This window comes from Ascaphus truei, chromosome 3 (genome assembly GCF_040206685.1).
Source record: "Ascaphus truei isolate aAscTru1 chromosome 3, aAscTru1.hap1, whole genome shotgun sequence".
NCBI classification, from domain to species: domain Eukaryota; kingdom Metazoa; phylum Chordata; class Amphibia; order Anura; family Ascaphidae; genus Ascaphus; species Ascaphus truei.
Genome location: NC_134485.1, coordinates 232,527,679 through 232,552,145, shown reverse-complemented (window position 1 = coordinate 232,552,145; position 24,467 = coordinate 232,527,679). Strand labels below are relative to the sequence as shown.

Here is a 24,467-nt window from a genome sequence, read left to right as displayed (position 1 = left end):
ACCTAGTCCAAGAAGACTGCAATTATGCTGACCCGGAATGATGACCCAATGATCACGTGTTCACTCACAGACAAACTATAGCCCCAGTAGAGATGGGGGAAAGGGTAAAGACACATAACCAGACCCAAGTCCGTCGGCGTACTTTCACTACGCGAGAACCTCACACTCCCAGCGAGACTGCTGATTCCTTGATATTCCGTCCAGACCAGCAACTGGATGCCTCACTTTAGTTCCGCTTGTGAGGTGCAATATAATGCCAAACCTCAGTATTTTTTCAAATCTCCCATCCCTCAGTGCCTGTTACAAGAAATCCACTACAACAGCTGATGGGTGCTTAGCGTGATGACATGGACCCTATACATTTCGTTAGACCAAGTTCCGACTTCATCAGGGGTGTGTCCAAAAGAGCGGCAGCTGTACAACATTTATAGTGGTTTAAAAGTTGTGAATGGTGAATGAATGTAACCAATAAAAATCAAGGACATAATTAAGTGTTACAAGAAACAATCATATGCTAATGCATGGCACGACAAAACCAATGAAAATACATATATAAAAGGATAATAATACCATATTAAATCATTAAAAATATATAACTGAATAATTGAAATACCAATAATAAATAATAATATATGTAAAAAATTATAATATAATAATAACTGCGTTATAGATTCTTAATAAAAAGTGAAATGAGAATCAAATAGAAACCATACATTTAATAAATTAATTAAATATAAAACTAAAAAAAGCAAGATTATACACTGATTAAATACAGATGCAGCCACCAGTATCCAATGACTTGCCTGGGAAAATACTGTTGCGATCTCACAGTAAATGCTGCAACATTTCTGTGAGATTCTGCAGCTAGACTAATGGCCCATCGGATTAACACAGCAGGCATCTCTGCAGTCCCATTCAGTTTGAATGGGACCTTCTGGGACCCCCACTGTGTTAATACGATGGGCCATTAGTCTAGCTGCAGAATCTCACAGACATTTTGCAGTCTACTGGGAGATTGCCCCAGATTTTCCAAGGCAAGTCATCGGATACTAGTGGCTGCATCTGTAATCAATCATGAAAGGTCAAACCCAAGACATAAAAAAAGGGGCACTGGACAAAGGTGCTAGTATCCAAATTTTTATTAAAACCTCCTGGAGCCAAACAGTTAAGTTTGAAGATCCATAAGGTTTCCCTGCGAGAAAGCACGTATACCCTATCCCCTGCTAGAATAGGAAGTATGTTTTCAAGGCCCATAACCCTTAGACCAACAGTACTTTTGTTATGGCAATGGAGGAAATGCTTAGATAGATAATGGTTGGTAACACCATGCAGAATGTTCCTCCTATGCTCCAAAAAACGAGTGGAGAGTGGTCTAGTGGTGTGACCTACATATTGTAGGCTGCTTCCACAGGTAATAAGGTATACTACAAAGGTAGTTTGACAATTGATGAAACCTTTAACTAAAAAGGCTTCACCATTAGAATGAGATAAGTTATTTCTCATATCTATAAAAGAACATGTAGTACATCTCCCTCTATTACACCTAAAATTACCTATAGGCCTTGAACCATATAGAGGTGGCACATGGGACCGCAATTTGGTGGGATGTCATATGTTTTTTTGGCATTCAGCCCTCCTTTAGATAATGGCAGGCTGTGGATCCAAGTGATCCTTCAGAACAGGGTCATGTGTCAGTATGCCCCAATGCTTATTATAGATGGCTCTCACAGACCTGTGAGACTGACTATATCTAGTTGAAAAGATCATTTTTTCCTGAGGTAATAACCTCTTTTTCTTAGAGGCTCTAGCCTGATATTTCTCTCTAGAAATTCTCAATAGTTCTTGTCTGTCAAGACAGGCTGCCTTCTGAAAAGATTCCTCTATTAGTGATTCCGCAAAACCCTTCTCAATACATTTTGCCTTCGTTGTACAACAAAATCCAGATCAGTGGAGTCTACTAAATTGGCTGAATGGAATGTTTTTCAGTCAACCCTGGTGATGACTACTGTTAGCGTGGAGGAAGCTATTGGTAGCTACCTCCTTGATGTGTACATCAGTCTGAATCATGTTGTTAGAATCAATATTGAGGCACAGGTCCAAAAAAACTAATGAAATGGGATCGATATTTGATGTAAATACCAGACCAAATGTGTTCGATGAAAAGTGATGAAATAAATCCTGAATATCCCCAAAATTAGAATTGGAAGGGGTATAGTAGGCATGGCTTACTCTGACTACAGGTATGAAGTGCTGAGACAACTCAACATTCAAGAACACTATAAAAAAACTCAACTCGGACCCCTCTGCAGTGTATAAAAAGGAAATTGACTCTATCATCCAACTAGGAGTGAACAATGGTTGATATCCAAGGAGACTGCACAATTTCTTATCCAAGATCACCCAATAATGCCTGTCATATATACTCTACCAAAGATTCATAAATCATTGACTAGACCACCAGGAAGACCGATTATATCGGCAAGGGGATCTTTGTGTCATCCCTCTCTCAGTTTGTGGATTTCCACTTGCAGCCTTTGGTGTAGAATATGCTCTCCTATGTTCGGGACACTACAGATTTCATTATCAAACTAGAAAAGATTACAGCAAATCTGGACAATGCGATACTGGTCACACTGGACGTCTCTAGTCTATACACGGGCATGCAGCATGAGGAGGGTATGGAGGCCATCATACTTAATTTCAGTTGCTCAACTGAATATATGGAACCTCCCTCGGAATTTATCCTGCTCTTGATTGAGATAATCCTACATAAGAACTATTTTAGATTTGAACGGGGGTTCTATTTAAAGCTCATGGGAACAGCAATGGGGTTGAATATGGCCCCATCTTATGCAAACCTCTTCATGGATGTCTTGAACGGACACACCTCCTGATGAATGCGCCCCATGCTGAGTGTATCTTTCACTACACTCAGTATATAGATGACATTTTCACAATATGGGCTGGTAATGAAGATGAACTCATGGAATTTGTGGCACACCTCAATGCAATACCATCTACCATCCGTTTTACTTCCTGTCATAGTCAAACAGAAATCACATATCTGGATACAGTGGTTTTCATTCGAGATGGTGTATTGGGCACCAGGATTTTGAACAAACCCACAGATAAGAATACTTTGCTTGATGCTAGATGCCATCACCCACAGCCATTGAAGAAGGGGTTACCATACTCCCAAATGCTACATGTACGCAGAATCACCAGCGATCCCCTGGAAATAGAAACACCACTAGAACAAAATGGCAGACCATTTCTGAGATAGGGGCTATGGCGAAAGGGAAATCATGCTTGCCCAGGATAGGGCAAAATGCAATCTAGAGAGGATCTCCTTGAACCATGTACCAGGTTGAAGCAAGATAACATATTTAACATAGTTACTACATTCAGTAGGAAATAGGAAACAGAGTTCCAGAAGTCCGTGCTCATATCTTTGACAAAGGGCGACGGCCCGAAACGCGCTAGAGCTTTTACTATCCCAAACCATGATGTCTACCATGGAATAAAGGACTTTTATATACTCACTGGTGTCTAGCCCCCTTCGTCTGCCTGCTGTGCTCCGTTACTTCCCCTGAGGATATTTCTTCGTTGCTACATTCAGTACTGCTTCTAATCTCATTCAAAATTCCGTACGAAAGAATTGGTATATTTTACAAAATGATAAAAAAAATTGGCAAATATTTTGAAAATCTTCCCCTTTTTTGTTATAAGAGGGGACCCAGTGTGGGGGACTGGCTGACAGATTCAGACCCTGTGGGAAAGTATTCTAGCACACGCTCCTGGTTGTCTAAAACAATAGGAGCGTTTAGATGCCATGGCTGCATCAACTGCCAGTTTATGGTGGTGGGCAAAACGTTCAACCACCCACATAATGGGAAACCCATCAAGATCTATGATTTCCTTAACTGTGAATCTAAATTTGTGGTGTACTTTATCAAGTGTCCTTTATTATATAGGGAAAACCACGAGTATGCTAAAAGAACGCATAGCGATGCACCGATCAACTATTAGGAAAGCCCAGAAGCTGGGGAAGATTTGAAAAATCTGCCAGTTGCGAGACATTTCAAAGAAAAACAGCACAGTCTTCCAACATATAGTATAGTGATTGTACAAGCCCACGTCCCAACGAGGGGCAGGGATAGAAATAAAGTTTTGTTGCAACTAGAGACCAAAATGATACATAAATTCAACACTACAGTATGTCGCCCAGGGGCTTAAATGAGGACCTTAATCTGGGCTGTTTTCTGTGGTCAGATCTAGTCATTATATTTGTATTATCTTGCCAATTTGTCAATCTAGTTGGTTGGTCGTGCTGGGTCTGTACTTGATGGGATGGCGCTGATTGTATGTTTATACACTCTGAGGGTATCTCTTATTGTGTTAATGGCTCTTCTACTAAGCAGCACATTGTTGTATCTTACCCTCATCAGTTGCTTATCATATCTATTTGTGAGTAGTTTGGTCCTACTGTGATATTGGACTTTGTTTTGTGGGTTACTATTTGGTATTTCTATTGGGTTTGTAGTACTAGTCTTCCAACACCATGACCAGTTTGAATTCACCAGCATCATATGTCTATCTACTCCTTTGGGGAATTAGATTGAAGCAGTCACAGTAGAATTTTCAATATACCTTATGTTTTTGCCTTAGTGATACACTGTTAGCGCATATGCTTTCACTCATGATACATATGGATGTAGCCAGGTCCTCTACCTTCGGGTCTGTGGGGTGGGGGGATGGCTGCAGATCTGCTCGGGTGCCGCCAGCACTGCGGGCGGACCCGACATAGGTCCAGGGAGTGCTCCTGCTGTCAGGGGCAGGGCTGTGTGGCGACCGAATCGCTGGGGCTCCACGGCACCCCCGACAGCAGGGGCCGCCATTTTGTTTTGCCCCGCACATGCACCTTAGCAGTCTTGCGCATGCGCAGTATGACCGCGAGCGGTGGCCATCTTAGATCCGGCTCTGCGGAGGAGACCTAGGGACTACAAGTCCCAGCAGTCTCAGAGCTGCAATACCACGTGGGCAGGAGAGCCAATAGGGCTCAAGGTGCCACAGATGCAGTCTAGAATGTTGTGACAGTTGCTGACAGTTAGAGCAGGGACACCAGGGGAGATGGTAGTATCCGGGTGCCATTGGCTCCCGGATTTGGCCAGATTCCCCCCCGAGGCCCAAGATAGAACTTAAGTCCCTTCCAGGTTGTGGTTGCTGTAGGGAAGGCCCCTAGATAGGGACGCTTCCCCATAGTCACTATGCTAGTGCTGATAGTGTCACGCTTCCCCATAGTCACTACGCTAGTGCTGATTGAGTATCACCGTTGGACGGACGCCACGCTGTATGTGTGTGGCCTGCGGTCGGGAACCAGATCACAGGCACAATATAGACATTAAGGGATACCCTCCAACCGGAGCTCCCTCAAGAGGCAGATATTGCCGCAATCAAATCACTAGTTCAGATTTTGAAAATGAAACTGCCTAACATAATTGGATGGTGGCATAAAAATATGCTCAGGCCTATGTACAAAATATGGTTATGCTAGGGTTACCGCCCTTAATGATCTGTCCTTTATATTTTGTACATGGGCCTGAGTATATTTTTGTTTCACCATCCAATTAAAGCTGCAGTTCAGTCTTTTTTTTTTTAATTTATTTTTTTTACTTCAATAGTTTCATGTGTGCAATCTCTAATTACCTAAAGAACTGTATAGCTGCCAGTCAATTCGTTCTCCATGTATTGATAGGCGAAATTTGGTGACATAATTAGAGCTGGCATATGTTTTTCTTCTGCTTCTGTCTCTCAGTGGAAGCTCATGAATATTCATGAGCACTCCTGCACTGACATGTGCTAGAGGGAGGGCAGGATTGACAAAGGGGTGTGCCAGGGCTTGTGACAGGACATGAAGGGGCAGTGCCTTAGAAAATGGCTGTTAAAATAGAATACAAGAAAATTGGTCTTTCAAAGTTGTTTTTTTAAAAACCAAAAATGCTAAAAGTATTTTGTCTTACTACAGAACTGATTTATTAAAAAAAAAACACATGCAGGATATTGACTGAACTGCAGCTTTAAGTCAGGCAGTTTTGTTCACTGACAGGTCGGTCTATCACACTATAGGGGAATTTATTTTAGTGTGTTTGAGCTGTTATTGTGCTGTTTAATTTTTTTGTACTCACATGCAATTTAACTATTGTTTAATTTCTGGTATGTTTAATCACTTTATATCTTTTTTGTGATTTTTCAGTATCAAGCAGATTTAATACTATTTAGGAGATTAGTGGTTTTCGTTTTTTTAATTCAATTTTATTCACCCTTTGTTCTTTCTGTGTTTCCAGTAAAATCCATCTTCTTTTGAATTATTTTAGTGCTTTTTATAGGGCTTCTTTTTTCTCTTTTGTGTTGAATATATATATATATATATATATATATATATATATATATATATATATAACAGAAAAAAAGAAAGAAGAAAAAGCGCCCGATCTTCGTGTAATATCGTAAGTAAAATGAAATAAAACATGGACAAGACGATTCAAAACTCACAAGAATCCAAACAATATGGGCATTGTACAGTATGAGTGAAATTCATGCTCCAGACCCGCTGTGTGTCGCCGCCGCTGCGGCGCCGCTGTTCCGCTGGGAATGCTCCGGATTGACGTCACTCCTCTGTAGATGGTGTTACACCCTGGAGGTTCCTCCAGCAGCTCCCGTCTCTGGCTGCAGTCTCTGAATCGGGTGCTTTTTTTTTTGAGATCGGGCGCTTTTTCTTCTTTCTTTTTTTCTGTCAGGTCTTTAAGGGAGGTTGTTGTACCCGAGAGGAAGGCTGCCAGCATCTGGACAGTTCATTTGTTAGACCTACCCAGGTCACATCATTGAATTGGTATCATATTTTTTTACATGGACATATTTTTCTTAATCATGTTTTTTTATTATTTTGACGGTTTATGGCATTGTATGTGATTTAGTTCAATATTGATTGTGTGCAACACTAAAATTGCTAATGGTTAACATCTATTTGAGGTAAATTTACCAACCATCAGAGGTGTTGAATATCATTTAACACCAGGTAATACACATATATATTCTCTGGTGGTACATCCAGGTATACTAGGTCTTTTTATCTTTTGTGTAGATATAATATATATATATGTAACGGGTATTCCCCCACCCAATCGCAGATTCTACTGTGTGAGTGCAGGAAACATATATTGTTACTCAGGTGTGGTGCGTTACCTGTCGGCTCACAGGAGGGCTGAGCTTCCGCCACGGGGAACCTGGGGCAATTATACTAGGGTACTCACTTACAACGATGCAGCGCCTCCACCTGCGATGGCTCCCACCAGAGGGGGAGTAGTTCCTCGCAGGACAATCAATAATACCATACATAGTGCTTTATATAACTAAGGACTTTACTAACGAATAATAATGATAACCTGTGTCTCTCTCACGGTGAGACACCAACAGTGACGTCTCGCAGGACGATTCCCAAACACTAGGTGATCCCACCCAGTGTCCCAAGAACCCCACCCAATGTCCCGTACTCCTACAGAGATAGTCAATGGGTGACTGCGCAGTCACTAAGAACCTATAGGCCTGTTGGTGCACATGTGATGGTATAATACCTGCCGAGCACTCCGGTGCTCGGGTCAGCAACAAACTTCTCAAAGGGTCAGACGTGTGATGAATCCGTCTGATCCAACCGAACTCCTTGCACGTGCGGACCGCTAGGGGGTCCCACTCTGGAATCGTCTCTGAGGACCCCAACGTGGGTCCAACCGCTTCCACAGGAACAGCAGCAGCCGCTGTGTCCCTATCTATCTAAGTAGTACTAACGTGACAGGAACCCTAACCTAGGGCCTGTCCCTGTAGTACAGCAACCTGTAGTGGCTTGGGGGAACTCCTATGGGCCTGCAGGGGTAATGACCTGTCCCACTCCCCTAACTACCCAAGTCCCTTCAGCCTCACTACTTGCTAACTAGTCCCAGCGCCTGCAGCAGCAAGCTGTAGCTCACTGGAGGCTGCAGCCAACGTGCTGCAAAACAAGGTGCCTGCCTGTCACACCTCACAGCACTAACAGCCGTGACTCTGACAAGGCAGCACTCTATGCTAAGGGCAGCGTCCCTATCTCGGGCCTCCCTAAGCACTTACCCACTAAACTAGTGGGGCGTTGGGGCCTACCTGGGGTGTAGGTACCTATATGGGGCAGAAGCTGCACTCGCTCCCCGCACCCTACTTCCCTACAGCTCCCTGACTCCAACTCTGCGTAACCTTCCTTTCCCAGCTCCCACTAATGTAAGTGGCAGGGTCCCTAACCCGAGGGCTGCCCCTGGCAACACTCACCTTACTGGGGAGCTGAGCTATCTCGAGCCCTGGGGGTGCTGGCCTAGTACAGGGAGTCCCTGACTCCTGTACCCTACCTCCTTCCCTGGGCTGCTCCGGTCTCTGACTCATCTAACGTGCTGCAAGCCCGCCAAATGTATCTCTTTTCCCAGGGGTCTCCTAAGCCCTATTGGCTCCCTGGGGTCACATGGGGCTCGCAAAGGCTCTTGGGATATGTAGTCCCAGCTCAGAGCCTTCCCTGGTAGGCTAGGGGTTCGCGGGCTTTTCCCTACCTTCACTGCGCTTGCGCAAGCTTTCCCGGGCTGCCTCGACCTTCCCTCAGCTTTCCCTGCTCTCGCGCGAGCTATCCCTGTCTCGGGGGCTTTCCCTGCGCCTACGCATCCCTGCGCATGCGCAACAGTGTCCTCAATGGCGGCGCCCTGCTTGTCCGGCCGCCGGGACCTTAGAGACGCGATCGCGGCCTTAGCAACCGCCCGATCGCGTCCCCGGCAACCGGCCGCAGGCAGGAGAAGCCGCGCTGCTCCCTGCTCCAGCCCCCACCCTTGGAAGCAGCCGTCGGGTCCGTCGGCACCCGCGACCGAGCTGCTCAAGGGGAGGGGGGTCTCCAGGAGCCACGGGAGCTCCAGGCTACATATATAAAATTAAGTTTATGGTGAGTTAAAAGGTGATTAAAAACCCTCCACCGTTAGCATGTCCATGTAATGTGGGCTTGAGACAAAAGGTGGCACCGTGTGCTCATTTGCATGTCATTTCCCAGAATCTCTTGCTGCAGTGGAAGCACTGTATTCTAGGTGATAATTGTGAAGGGCAGGGTTCCAGACCTGTCTGAGACATTTGAATGTGCACACAAGTAATATTTTTATATTCTATATTTATATACATATACACACACCAATGACCAGTAATTTAATCTGACTAACTACAAAGGCGAATTTTCAAAAATAGTGATTGACTTTCTGAAGTATTTGGACAGATTGAATATATTCTTTTTAATTCACAATGGAAAAGGACAGATCGTTAAGAACACAAAACCTTATAGTGTTGACTGTAATCTTTACAATGCTATTTATGTACTAGGCATTTTAGAATGTAGCATTCTGAAAGATCCATATGGGACCTGAAACGCTGCACACTCGTTCCTTCAAGTAAATGGAAGTTGCTGCATTAAGAATACTGTGAGTAGTAGATCTACTTTGTATATCCTATTGAGGATTTCTGTTTCTACTTACATTTCAGAATTGATCTTATAACATATATTCTGCCATGTTACTCTGTCCACTATGGGAGCTACTGTATGTGTGAAGTGTATCAAGTGGTTCATTTCTGCGACCAAAACCTGCACTATATTTATCAAAGAAAAAATAATTGACATTGATAGAATTATTATTTTTTATACACATGGTGCATTTAGTTTGCCCCAGAATTGCACCAATGTTTGCTTAATGTGCAGAGTTAGGCTGAGTCCCCGCTGGCACTGAGCACGCTCATGCTTAGAGCATGAGCGCCGGGTGTCCTGCAACTTGCGGACGCGTGCGGGGGGGGAGGACAATTGCGGGCTATTTGAGCAAGCAGGAAAGTTTAAAAATGTTATTTACAAAAGCGCCGAGCGTGTGTGCCTGCGCATGCGCGCGCGTATCGCACGAGCCGGAACTTGCATATATATATATATATATATATGCAAGTAACCGTGCCAAGCGCGCCCGCTCAGCGAGCTCAGCGCCAGTGGGGACTCCGCCTTATTACATACTTTGTGTATATATAGTTACATAGTAAAAAAAGACATTGAGTCCAACCTAGGTTAAATTTGAATATGAGAGCAGGAAAGACAGGGTTGTGGGGAGGCTAGTATGCTGGGCTGATGGGGTAGGGGCAAAAAGCTAAAGTTGAGAGACGAGACATAAGGTGCAAAGCTGTCCCGGGTTTCAGATGAGAAATACTATATTTAGGCTTCATGACAGTCTGCAAGACCACTAGATTTGAATGAGATTCTTTCAGTCAATGGGTCTCCAAATGACTGTAACTTACACGTATTATTCCTGCAAATGCAATGAACTGGAAGTTGATAAACACAAACTGTATTTTGTAAGATAAGGTCACTTTATTTGTTGAATAAAACATGGATAGACAGACATTGGCTTTGGCTATCAATTGTCCTAGTGATCAAACGCTATTTATTTGGTCATTCAACATTCAGTAATTGTTCATTGTTTACTGAGGCAGCAAAATGAATGCTTAATTTCATGGAACGCCATCTAAAGATGTACCAAGTTTGTTTTAACTACTGATAGCCCCAAATGTCTGAGATTTACTGGCAGTGGTAAGGCCGAATATCTTAAGACATCCCACTATAGCACAGCAGCGGGAAAAATTACTCCAGCTACATCTGTTGTATGCATTTAAAAAAATTCCTACATTTTTTTAATGGTTTAGTATGATATTAATATAAGCATTGATTTGGCAATGCTCATATTCTTATTCTTATTATTCCAAAATAAAAAATGTAGTTCTGCATGCAGGTATGCTGCATCTATAATTTTGGCAGATCTGTTTTATTCAGTGGGTCACTTCTTATATTGTACGAGACAGGTAGTGGGAGCGAACCCCCAGCGATGATACAAAGATGATGGTCTATAACAGCGGTGCGCAAACTGGGGGGTGCGCCCCCTGGGGGTGTGCAAGATTATGTAGGGGGGTTTCAGGCTGCGTGCGGGGAAACCTGGGGGCGGGCAGAGCTGTGTACGGGCGGCAAAGAAGCAGCTTCGTGCTGAGGCTGCTTCCCTGCTCTGTCTTGCAGCGGGGGCGGGGCTTCTCTCTGCACACAGACAAGCCCTCCTTCTCTTGCTGTCTGTTTCCCGTCCAAGTTTTCAGCTGCCCATGGGGAGACTAGAGCAAGAGCAGGAGCAGGCTTAGTACTCCCCCCCCTCGCCCTCCCCTGGTGTGTGTTGTGTGTGTGGTGGTTGTGTGTATGTTGTGTGTGTTGTGTGTGTTGGTTGCGATTGAGTGTCTTTTCTGTGATTGTGTGTGTTGTGATTGAGTGTGTGTGTTGTGATTGAGTGTGTGTGTGTGTGTTATGTTGGTTATGATTGTGTGTGTCGTGTGTGTATGTGTGTTGTGATTGAGTGTGTGTTGTGTGTGTGTGCTGTGTGTGTGGGTGGGTGTTGTGATTGGTTGTGTTGTGTCTGTGATTGTGTGTGTGTTGTGTCTGTTGGTTTTGTCTGTGTGTGTGTTGTGATTGAGTGTCTGTGTTGGTTGTGATTGAGTGTGTATGTTGGTTGTAATTGAGTGTGTTTGTTGTGATTGTGTGTGTGTGTGTTGTGCTGAGTGTGTGTGTGTGTGTGTGTGTGTGTTGTGATTGAGTGTGTGTGTTGTGTCTGTGTTGGTTATGATTGAGTATGTGTGCTGTGTTTGTGTTGTGATTGTGTGTGGGTGTTGTGATTGAATGCAGCGGTGCACAAACTGTGGGGGTGGCACAAGCTTATTTAGGGGGGCATGTGCGGTGAAACTTGGTGTGCGCGGGCCGGTAGACGCTGTGCGCGGGAGGGCGAAAAAGCTGTGTGCGGGCGGCCAAGAAGCTGTGTGCGGGCGGACGAACAGGCTAGTTCAAGTGGCGACCACGTGATGGTGTGCACGCACGCGCGGGGGCTTCGGAGGTACGGGGAGCACGCCGGAGCGCGGTGAAGTCAAACGCCCCTCCTTCCGGTGTCTGCCCTGCAATAGCTCTGTGTTCCTGCTCTCCTCCGCTGGCAACCTGCTTCGCTGCGATCCTCTGCAAGTGAAAGTTTAGGCTGCCACTATATCAATCATACTATGAATGTACAGAAATAATGGGGAAAAAAAGTGAAAACACTTTCCCGCTCGTGCTTGCAAAATTATACAGGACACCCTGTGCTTATGCTTGGAGAGTTGGTGATGTCACCGGTCTCAGAGGCAGTGTGGACGCAGCCTAATTTTGCAAGCGCAAGCTGTTGAAATATGTAAGTATTTAGACATATTTGTATTTACATTGTATACCGTTTAATAAAGGTTTTTTTTTTTTCATGTGATTTTGATTACATCAGGCAGGGGGGGCCCGAGAAATTTTATGGATGAAAAGGGGGGCTCGGCATAAAAAGTTTGCTCACCCCTGCTCTATAAAGTACTAAAAATAAAAGTTCATCTATGAGAAGACCTTTTAGTATAAATGAAAATATACATAATGTCCCAAACAGTGTCTGTAAACCCGGATAAATTGTCACACGGAGTCAGTAATTGTAAATGATATCATGAAACCACTATGCAGCCTGATAAGCGCTATAGAAACCACACTGGAAGCAGGCTCACTAGCCTAAACGTTTGAAGCATATGTTGTGAGTCTGCCGTTTTATGAAACAGTTAAGCCCAATATGGTTGCAGTCCATGGTGAAAACAATGTAACAGACTGAAATGAGTTACTCACTCCGTTCCGCAGATCACTGGGGGTTGTCGGTGTGCTCCTGCCATGGAGAGATCAGTGAAGAGGCTTGGTTGTAAGACGGTGCAGCTGCCCTAGAGAAAAAATTTAGAACTAGACTGCCGTCGGGTAATGTACAAAAAAAGTTTTATTGGCACATAGAATACAGCGAGGGATGAACCTCTTACGCATTTCACGCAAGTGCCTGCATTGATAAAGCGCAGGCACCTGTGTGAAACGCGTAAGAGGCTCACCCCTCGCTGTATTCTATGTGCCACTAAAACTTTTTTTGTACTTTACACGACAGCAGTCCAGTTCTAATTTTTTTCCCTATGGAAGCTGCGCCGCCTTACAACCAAGCCTCTTCACTTATCTTGTACGAGGGCTCATTATGTTACCCAATCCATCCCTGGTCCATGACCCTTTTCTGTAAAACTTGACGATTACACATATTTTTTGTCTTTTCAAACAGCTAAATAGAAATGATTGCCCTCGTGAAGGAAACTTAAGTACAAAAGGCGCTGCCATGAACATTCAATTAATTCTTTATGATTGCAGCTAATAGAATGACTTCCGACAAAGTGCTGGCAGTATTCCATTTCAGACAGGGAATCTGTGCCGAGCAAATCACGCTACTTTAATTTAAAATGCAGGAAACCTAAATGTTGTTATTACACCAGGCTTTGGATTTCATTGTGTTTTATTTAAAAACACTGAAGTAATTACCACGCTTATGGCTACAAAGATATGTTATATTACATATCAAACAATGACACACAAGGCTGACAGGAAATTTTCCGTCTTTTCTTCTGGGTCAATTACTCTGTACGTGCTTGAGATATACATTTCAATGTATATTTTCGTGGAAATAATTTTATGCAAAAAAAAAAAAGGGTAAGTTTCATGTGCGAACTACTTTAATAGATATTACTGACATATATATATAAAAAAAATCTCAAAACCCCAAACAATTTTAACTGAGCAACTCAAAAAATAAATAATAAAATATACAATGAGTCGGCTTGTTGAGATTCTTAGTAATAATTTGATTAATTTTTTACTTAAGTACATGCTGACTCTATTGGACCCACAATGGAACCTAACCCTAGAAACATTTCTACTAGTACTCAGAGGGGTTTCATTTTCTATTTATATGCTCCCAAGAAGACAGAAGATAAAGATGAAAGGGGTCTCCAGTGCTGGTATCCCACTAATTATTGAGGGGAGAAGCAACAGAAGAAACAGAGATCTCAGTCATTTGGATGGAATGTGAGACAAAAAGGGAGAAGGAGATGGAACAATATGCCATGTTCTGGGGAGCCAAATATTACATTTTCCACATGGCAAAATCTCTCAATGGAGATCCAGGAGTAACTGCATCAGTTGACAACCTGGTTTAAAGTGATTAAAGAGACTTTATAAAAAGTGTGTAAATAAACAAAGGTTCTAAATCTAGTAAATAATGTAACAGTGCTCTTGGGACCTTATTTAAAAAGCCTTCTACAATATTCATACTTTAAAAACCAAAAGGGAGAATGTCTTTTTAAAATAAAATCACTTTCTTTAAAAAGAAAGTGTCACTAGAAGTTTGCGAGTTACAAAAGATGGGATTCTCTGGGGTCATGAATTTAAAAGTAAGGGTGCAGTACTGTACGTCCTGCCCCTTAATCCTGTTGCACTTCAAGCTCTTATTTTAATCTATTTTGGTTTCAAACTCCTTTTTCTGGAAAATAAAAAGAGGGATTTAGACAGTTCAACATTTGAAACGAATGAGCTAAGTGTTGGCAAGTATGAAAAAATGTTCCTGCATTATCAGAAAAAAACAAGAAGCTAACTGATACTTTTCCACCTAAGTACTCAATGAAAAAATCAGAGAAATTTAATATCACTGCCAAAATTCCTTGTGGTCCTTGTACAGTGCTGTTCATCTATTTATCATTCTGTGTCTGAGTCTATAAACTCTGAAGTGGCCGATTGGACCACTTTCAAAAGAAATATCCCATTCAAGTCAATGGGAATTATCTGACGGTGAGTTTGTAGAATAACCCAGTTTGTTGGATAACTTGTAATTGATCTTAAAAAATGCTACAATATGACACCCTTTCAATAGTAATTTGAAGGACACTGACACAATTTTCATAATTTTGGCTCTGTACACCACCACAATGGATTTGAAATTAAACAACCGAGATGCAATAGAAGTGCAGAATGTCAGCTTTAATTCAAGGGGCTGAACAAAAATATCGTATAAAAGTTTAGGAATTGCAACCATTTCATACACAGTCCCCTTATTTCAGGGGCTCAAATGTAATTGGACAAATGAACACAATCATAAATAAAATGTTAATTTTTAATACTTTGTCGAGAATCCTTTGCAGGCAATGACTGCTTAAAGAGTGAAAAATAAAGAAATATACAGTGCGCAGCTAATAAAACGTGACGTGATGGAGTGAAAATAAGTGAAATATATAAATTAAATAACTTAACCTAGAATGGAGTGTCTGCAGCTGTGATGAAGGGGGGGCTCAGGGACCCCCTGGAGCTAACAGATAAATACAAAAAAGACACAGCGCACAACGCTCATAGTGCATTAAAAAATATTATTCACATAAACAATAACATGGGTGAGTTATGTGCGTACATCAATTGCAGTAAAATCAAGCAGTTTCGGGATATGTTACCCAACGCCTCCTGAAACCGGATCAGGTGTCTTTGCAGGGGTGAAAATGCTGTCCTCGGTGGTGCAGGGTCCTATTGTGGTAGTTGCACACCCTCTGCTGGTCCTTGCTCCCCGGAGCACGAGTGGACCGGGAGCTGCTGATCCCTGCAGTACTTCAATGAGTCAGATCTGGGCATCAGCTGGGCGCTAGCATTCTCCTCCGAGTGGAGCGCTTCCTGATTGGTGACGTCACCACGGGGATTTTGGCGCCGTCAGGACACGATCGGATCGCGCAATAAGGTGCAATAAAGTGCTGGTCAAGAGCTAGAACACTTGTCACGTTGTCCTACGCGTTTCGAAACGAAATGTTTCTTCATCATGAACATTTCGTTTCGAAACGCGTAGGACAACGTGACAAGTGTTCTAGCTCTTGACCAGCACTTTATTGCACCTTATTGCGCGATCCGATCGTGTCCTGACGGCGCCAAAATCCCCGTGGTGACGTCACCAATCAGGAAGCGCTCCACTCGGAGGAGAATGCTAGCGCCCAGCTGATGCCCAGATCTGACTCATTGAAGTACTGCAGGGATCAGCAGCTCCCGGTCCACTCGTGCTCCGGGGAGCAAGGACCAGCAGAGGTTGTGCAACTACCACAATAGGACCCTGCACCACCGAGGACAGCATTTTCACCCCTGCAAAGACACCTGATCCGGTTTCAGGAGGCGTTGGGTAACATATCCCGAAACTGCTTGATTTTACTGCAATTGATGTACGCACATAACTCACCCATGTTATTGTTTATGTGAATAATATTTTTTAATGCACTATGAGCGTTGTGCGCTGTGTCTTTTTTGTATTAATGACTGCTTAAAGTCTGGAACGCATGGACATCACCAAACGCTGGGTTTCCTCCTTTGTGATGCTTTGCCAAGCCTTTACAGCAACTGTCTTCAGTTGTTGTTTGTTTGTGGGTCTTTCTGCCTTAAGTTTTGTCTTCAGCAAGTGAAATGCATGCTCAATCGGGTTGAGATCAGGAGATTGACTCAGCCATTACAGAATATTCCACTTCTTTGCCTTAAAAAAAACTCCTGGGTTGCTTTCGCAATATGTTTTGAGTCATTGTCCATCTGTAAAGTGAAGCACCAACTTCGCTGAATTTGGCTGAATCTGACCAGACAATATATCCCTATACACTTCAGAATTCATCCGGCTGCTTCTGTCTTCTGTCACATCATCAATAAACACTAGTGACCCAATGCCATTATAAGCCATGCATGCCCATGCCATCACACTGCCTCCACCGTGTTTTACAGATGATGTGGTATGCTTTGGATCATGAGCCGTTCCAAGCCTTCTCCATACTTTTGTCTTCCCAGCATTCTGGTACAAGTTGATCTTTGTTTCATCTGTCCAAAGAATGCTGTTCCAGAACTGGGCTGGCTTTTTAGATATTGTTTGGCAAAGTCTAATCTGGCCTTTCTATTCTTGAGGCTTATGAATGGTTTGCACCTTGTGGTGAACCCTCTGTATTTGCTCTAGTGAAGTCTTCTCTTTATGGTAGACTTGGATAATGATATGCCTACCTCCTGGAGAGTGTTCTTCACTTGGCTGGATGTTGTGAAGCGGTTTTTCTTTACCATGGAAAGGATCCTACGATCATCCACCACTGTTATCTTCCGTGGCCGTCCAGGCCTTTTTGTGTTGCAGAGCTCACCAGTGCGTTCTTTTTTTCTCAGAATGTACCAAACTGTTGATTTGGCCACTACTAATGTTCCTGCTATCTCTCTGATGGATTTTCATTTTTTTTGCAGCCTAAGGATGCCCTGTTTCACTTGCATTGAGAGCTCCTTTGACAGCATGTTGTGGGTTAACAGCAACATCTTCCAAATGTGAATGCCACACCTGAAATCAACTCCAGACCTTTTACCTGCTTATTGATGATGAAATAACGAAGGAATAGCCCACACCTGTCAATGAAACAGCTTTTGAGTCAATTGTCCAATTACTTTTGGTCCCTTGAAAAAGTGGGGGCTACATATTAAAGAGATGTAATTCCTAAACCCTTCCTTCAATTTGGATGTGAATACCTTCAAATTAAAGCTGATAGACTCAACATTAAGCCCATATTCATTATTTAACTGTAAGTTGTCAAATATCAAATAGTGGACAAACACTGTGGGTGTTAATGCTTCTTTAAACATATACACACCTCTGTTATCATTGTAAGATTCAGGATGTGTTAAATATTGCTAGGATAAATGGTCAATCCTGAATTAACTACAGGTACACTACAGATTAAATATAGTAAAGGCATCAAATCCTATATTTGTTAGGCAACAACGTAGACTAACAAACTAAAATCTCCTTCCTTATTCTGTGCAACCAATCAAAACAAAACTAAGGGGAGATTCACTAAGGTCCATTGTGGGGCAACACATCCGATCCACTGTTAACTGTTTTTGACTTTAATGGCATTTAATGACAGATTGGGGCATTAACCTACAACTGACCTGAGTGCATCTCCCTCTAAGTTTGTTATAAGAAAATTCATATACAGTAGTGTTGAGACAGCATGCACCAAATGTATCAGATTATATTAAAGGGGCCTTAAGTGTCAGTAATTTCAGGATTCCCATGTCAAATATTTGCCTATTTCACCTAATTTAATCCTTTGCCCCAAAACACAGAAATGTGCTATGTTTAAAAAGAAGAGTTTAATGTTTGTTTTGCTCTTTTTGTCAGAGAGAGAAGAAGAGCGGACTGCTAAAACTGCTAGCTGGAGCTTCAGCAAAGAAAAAGTCACGTTCTCCTCCCTCCATCTCACCAACACACGACCCTCACGCTGTGGTAGAGGGATTGATGCAAGGAGCTGTGGGACTTGAGCTGTGTTCTGTGACCAACCATGGTAGAGCAGGATCGTGTCCTATTGAGAGTGAAATGCAAGGGGCAATGGGAATGCATCCACTACACAGGAAAACTGGTTCCTTGGATCTCAATTTTTCAATTCCTTCTCCAGTAAGGCAGCCTGCTTGTGCAATGCTGGCTGTCCGACCTGAACCCAAGCATCTGTCCAGGGAGAGGTATGTTTTCTGCAAAACTGTGGATGTTCATATGATCGGATTGGTGGTTCCATGTATATTTAAGGATGTTCTGCTACCAAGTAATGAATCATAGGAAAATACCTTACGTACAGTAATTTCCTTGTGCTTCCAGCACCTTGCTTATTTATTTTTTGTGCGTCAAAACTTGTGTGCTAAAATGTAATACTAACCTTCAAAAAATGTGTGAGAGACTCCATAGACATAACATAAGTTTGTTCTTTGAAATTAATTTTGACACATTCATCATGTTGAATATGTGATTGATACAATTTAAATTAAAACAGAATTGTGTGCATTTTTTCTATTCAGAACTAGTGTTGGTAAATATAAATTATTACTGTTAAAATAATACTGTAGTTAGTTAACCTATATAATGAAACATCTGTGCTGGGTCAAATTTTGATAAATTATACATTTCAACTTAATTCTGTGATAACAATATAAACAGACTTGGCGGACAATTTTGGAGGTTTATGGAAAAAATAGAGGAAATGAACACTGTCACTGCTGAAAGAGTTATCTATGAATATATATAATCGTATAGTAAAAAAAAATGAATAAAATGTTTAAACTTGAACTGTCATGATAAACTTCAAGATAATATACACATGTATACAATTTTTCTCTCTCTGATTTCTCAATTTCCTCACTTCCTCTCTCAGCCCTGCTCCAGACCCTGAAAACCTGGTCAGAGACCACAACTTTGCCCTATCCGCCTCTCTTGATCTACAGTACACGCCACTTTCTCTCTGCTGTTCTCGCCCTTCTAACCCCTGACCCTGGCTAAATTTCAACACGCTCATGCAGACACTCACACTCTCGCAGACTTCCTTCACTACAAATGTATGCTATCCTGTTTCAACTCTGCCCTCTCTCAGGCTGAACAAACCTACTTTTCTTCACTAATCTACACGCACAAGTCTAACCCACACCAACTCTTCTCTGTCTTTGACTCCCTTCTCAGACTACCCTCTGCTGCCTGTTTTTCTTCCTCCATCTCACCTCAGGACTTTGCTGACTATTTCAAATTAAAAGTGGAATCCATACGTCAGGACATCCCCTCTGTATCCTCCTCCCATCCTACACCTCTTTTTAAACTACCTCCTGCCTTCCTCGACTCTTTTTCCGCTGTCACAGAGGAGGATGTATCATTGCTGATCTCCTCTTTTCCCTCTATCACCTGCCATCTTAATCCCATTCCCTCCCATCTCCTAAAACCTCTTGCTCCTACTATAAACCCTACGCTCCCACATATTTCTATCTCGTCCCTCTACTCTAGTACCTTTCCCTCCTCCTTTAAACATGCAACAGTTATACCATTACTCAAAAACAGATCTCTTGACCCTACCAGTCCTTCTAACTATCGCCCCATGTCCCTCCTGCCTTTTGCCTTTAAACTCTTTGAATGTCTTGTATCTCTCACTTGCTCCATTTTCTCACCACCTATTCTCACCTAGACCCCCTACAATCTGGCTTCCGCACTGCTCACTCCACTGAAACAGCCCTCACTAAAATAACTAATGACCTCCATGCTGCCAAAGACAGAGGTCATTACACTCTGCTCATATTACTCAACCTCTCTGCAGCATTTGATACCGTGGACCACCCTCTTCTCATTAACATTCTTCATACTCATAGTATTCATAACAAAGCTCTATCCTGGATATCCTCTTACCTCTCCCATCGTACTTTCAATGTCTCTTTTGCTAACACCTCCTCCTCCTCTATCGATCTCTCTGTGGGTATTCCCGCAGGGCTCTGTCCTGTGACCTCTTCTCTTTTCTCTTTACACACTCTCTCTAGGTGACCTAATCATCTCTATGATTCAAATATCACCTCTATGCTGATGACACAGCCCTGACCTTTGACCTTTCAACCCCTGACCTTTCACCTGCTGTACAGAGCAAAGTTTCTGAATGTCTCTCCACTATATCATTCTGGATGGCCTTCCGCCGACTTAAACTTAACATGTCAAAAACGTAGCTCTCATATTTCCTCCCAAACCTGGTCCTACTACCTCTTTCAACATTACTGTTGGAAGCACTATCATACACCTAGTAGCACAAGCACGCTGCTTAGAAGTCACACTCGACTCCTCTCTCACATTCTCCCCTCACATTCAAAAGGTAGCTAAAACCTGTTATTTTTTCCTACGCAATATTACATAGATGCGCCCTTTCCTCTGTTACTCGATTGCTAAAACTTTGACTCAGGCCCTCATTCTCTCCCGTCTCGATTACTGTAACCTCCTGCTGTCTGGCCCTCCTGCCTCTCACCAATCTCCCCTACAATCTATCCTAAATGCTGCTGTCAGAATCACTGTACTCTTTCCTAAATCTGTCTCAGCATCTCCCCTGCTGAAGTCCCTCTCCTGGCTTCCTAGCAAATCCCGGATCACACACACTATTCTCCTCCTCACTTTTAAAGATTTACACTCTTCTGCTTCTCCTTACATCTCAGCCCTAATTTCTTGCTATACACGTCCTGACTTGCGTTCTGCTCAAGGATGTCTTCTCTCTACCCCTTTTCTGTCTAAAGCCCTCTCGCACCTTAAACCTTTTGCACTGACTGCCCAACATCTCTGGAATGCCCATCCCTTAATATCCGACTAGCACCCTCTCTATCCACCTTTAAGACCCATCTTAAAACTCACCTCCTTATTGAAGCATATGAGTAGCTCTGTGGCTGATACTTTACACCTCATACATCGACCTTGACCCCTTTGCAAACGCACTTACCAGAACACCTTCCTATTATATCTGTACATTCTTCCTACTTATCAATTAGATTCTGAGCTCTTCAGGACAGGGACTCCTTTTCCTGTGTCACTTTTATGTCTGAAGCACTTCTTCCCATAATGTGTTATTTGTATTATCTGTTATTTATATGATTATCACGTGTATTACTTCTGTGAAGCGCTACTGTATGTACATTACTCGCACTGTATAAATAAAGATATACATACAAAACACATAAAATCAGGGCTGTTTCCGTGGAGTGAGCAGTGCGGAAGCCAGATTGTAGAGGGTCTAGGAGAGAATAGGTGTTGAGAAAATGGAGCAAGCGAGAGAATACAAGACGTTCAAGGAGTTTAGAGGCAAAAGGCAGGAGGGAGACAGGTCGATAGTTAGAAAGACAGGTAGGGTCAAGCTTGCTGTTTTTGAGTAATGGTATGACTGTTGCATGTTTGAAGGAGGATGGAAAGGTTCCAGAGCAGAGGGAGGAGTTAAAAATGTGTGTGAGCGTAGGGATTATAGTAGGAGCAAGAGGTTTTAGGAGATGGGAGGGAATGGGGTCAAGAGGGCAAGTGGTAGAGGGAGAAGTGGCGATCAACAGCGACACATCCTCCTCTGAGACAGTGGAAAAAGAGTCAAGGAAGGCAGGAGGAGAGTTAGGAAGAAGTGTAGGATGGGAAGAAGAAACAGAGGGGATGTTCTGACGTATGGATTCCACCTTTTCCTTAAAATAGTCAGCAAAGTCCTGAGTGGAGATGGAGGAAGGAGAGGCAGCTAAGGGTGGTTTGAGTAGAGTATCAAAGACAGAGAACAGTCGGCATGGGTTAGACTTGTGCATGTTGATTAGTGCAGAAAAGTAGGCTTGTTTAGCTTGCGAGAGGGCAGAGTTGAAACAGGATAGCATAAATTTGTAGTGAAGGAAGTCTGCGAGAGTGTGAGACTTCCTCCAGAGGCGTTCAGAGGAACGAGTGGAGGAACGCAGCATGCGTGTGTGGGAATTTAGCCAGAGTCTAGGGTTAGAAGGGCGAGTGCGGCAGAGAGAAAGTGGGGCATGTAGATCAAGAGAGGAGGACAAGACAGAGTTGTAGTTCCTGACCAGGTTGTCGGGGTCTGTAGCAGAGCTGAGAGAGGAGAGGGAGGAGCGTAAAGTGGACTCAAAGTCAGGTAAGTGAATAGAGAGCAGATTTCTGCAGAACCGGGGTGTAGATGGAGGTGGAGAAGGGGAGAAGCGAGATAGAGAGAATGAGATGAGATGATGGTCAGAGAGAGGAAAAGGGGAAATGGAGAAAGCGGAGAGAGAGAAGTTCTTAGTGAAAACCAGGTCTAAGTAGTGGCCATCCTTGTGGGTGCTGGCTGCAGTCCACTGTTGAAGGCCAAAAGAAGAGGTTAGAGAAAGAAAGCGGGAAGCCCAAGGGAGAGAGGGGTCATCAATGTGGCAATTGAAGTCCCCAAGGAGAAGAACAGGGGAGTCTGAGGAGAGGAAGAAAGAGAGCCAGGATTCAAAGTGAGAGAGAAAAGCAGAAGGGGGATGAGTAGAGGTAGGAGGGCGATAGATGACCGCCACATGAACAGGGAGAGGAGAGAAAATCTGGACAGTGTGAGCCTCAAAGGAGGGAAAAGCAAGAGAGGGAGGAATAGGAAGGGTTCGGTAACGACAGAGAGAGGAGAGCAGGAGCCCCACGCCTCCACCCCTGCCATCAATGCGCGGAGTGTGGGAGAAGGAAAGGCCACCGTAGGAGAGGGCAGCTTCCAGAGCAGAGTCAGACTGAGTGAACCAGGTCTCAGTTATAGCAAAGAGAAGCAGGGAGTTAGAGAGAAAGAAGTCATGCACAGAGAGGAACTTGTTAGAGAGGGAGCGAGCATTCCAAAGGGCACAGGAGAAAGGGAGAGAGGAGGGAGGGTGGCAGGGGATGGGTATGAGGTTGGAGGGGTTGACACCAGAAGGAGTAGAGGTTGCAGTTGGCAGGCGAGGACGAGCGCATGTAGGAATAAGACAGGGACCAGGATTGGGAGAGATATCCCCAGAAGCAAGGAGGAGAAGCATGGATAGAAAGAGAATGTGTGAGGATGATTTGTAGGGGTGTTTTTTAGTGCAGGGGATATAGCTGTGTGGTGTCAGAGGACGCAGGTAAGAAAGTAGTTCATGTGAACAGAGAAGTGGTGAAGGAAGGAGAGATGGAGATATATGAATGGAGTTAGAGACATACTGAGGCTGGTAAAAAGAAGTGCATAATTTGAGAAGAAGTGAAGTCACTGCAAATATAAATGGTAAAGGCAGCATCACAGCAGTAATGATGCAGTCTGGTATTGATGATATCCTCCTTTCCAGCGTAGTTCAAATGCAGGAATCCGGGCCAGATGGGGTGTCCACTTCTTCCTCACTTCTTTTGAACTTCCTTTTAAACTTCAGTTGTTCAGTAGTCATGCCACTTATAATGGGCCACTTCCTTTTAAACTTCACTTGTTCAGTAGTCATGCCACTTATAATGGACCACTTCCTTTTAAACTTCAGTTGTTCAGTAGTCATGCCACTTATAATGTGCCACTTGGATATGGGCTGCAAGCAGACTAGCTGTTCTGACTGGGTTTATATAAAGTCACCTGACAGTGTGGTTCTGTCTGCTTAATTAGCACATCTGAGGCACATTCAAACAAATGGTTTTCTACACAGGGTGTTCCCTGCCTAGGTGGCAACACTTAATTTGATTAGGGGTAGACAGAAAACAGCATTCAAATATGGTTTTTACCTAGCATTGGATCACTTGCATATACTATATAATACACACAGCAAAGGCTTCAATGATGATTTAGAGATGGTTTTTACCTAGCATTGGATCACATAGTTACAGTTTTTTTTAACTCTTTAAAAAAAATAATAAAGGGTCTGCTTTAAATATTTTAGCTGCAAAATAACTCAAATAAGAGTTAATACATGATTCACCTTTGCAAAACCAAAGTTGGGGGCTGATGTTATTCTTTATGCCCTCAATGTAGAACTATTAGCATCTTCATTCGCTTGGAATGATAGTGTCCAGCACTAAAATAATCTAAGCAGATTCACATTTACTGCTTTACTCCTCTTTTATATTCAGACCACGTCCACCCATTCCAGCTAAACTAATAAACTCATCTACAGCACCAAATGATTTTCTTAAACTAATTTCACTTTTTGCCACTACTTGCTGACATCTAGA

The 24,467-nt window shown here is 43.1% G+C and overlaps 1 protein-coding gene across 4 annotated transcripts in view; it reads left to right on the top strand.

Annotated features, from left to right (window-relative positions):
* Positions 1 to 24,467, top strand: part of SH3RF3 (SH3 domain containing ring finger 3) — a 425,668-nt gene that overhangs the window by 388,277 nt on the left and 12,924 nt on the right. For all 4 annotated transcript variants that reach the window (XM_075590306.1, XM_075590308.1, XM_075590307.1 and 1 more), the window contains one exon: positions 18,180 to 18,517. In XM_075590306.1, coding sequence (XP_075446421.1) covers positions 18,180 to 18,517 — 338 coding nt within the window. The remainder of the gene's footprint in view (positions 1 to 18,179; positions 18,518 to 24,467) is intronic.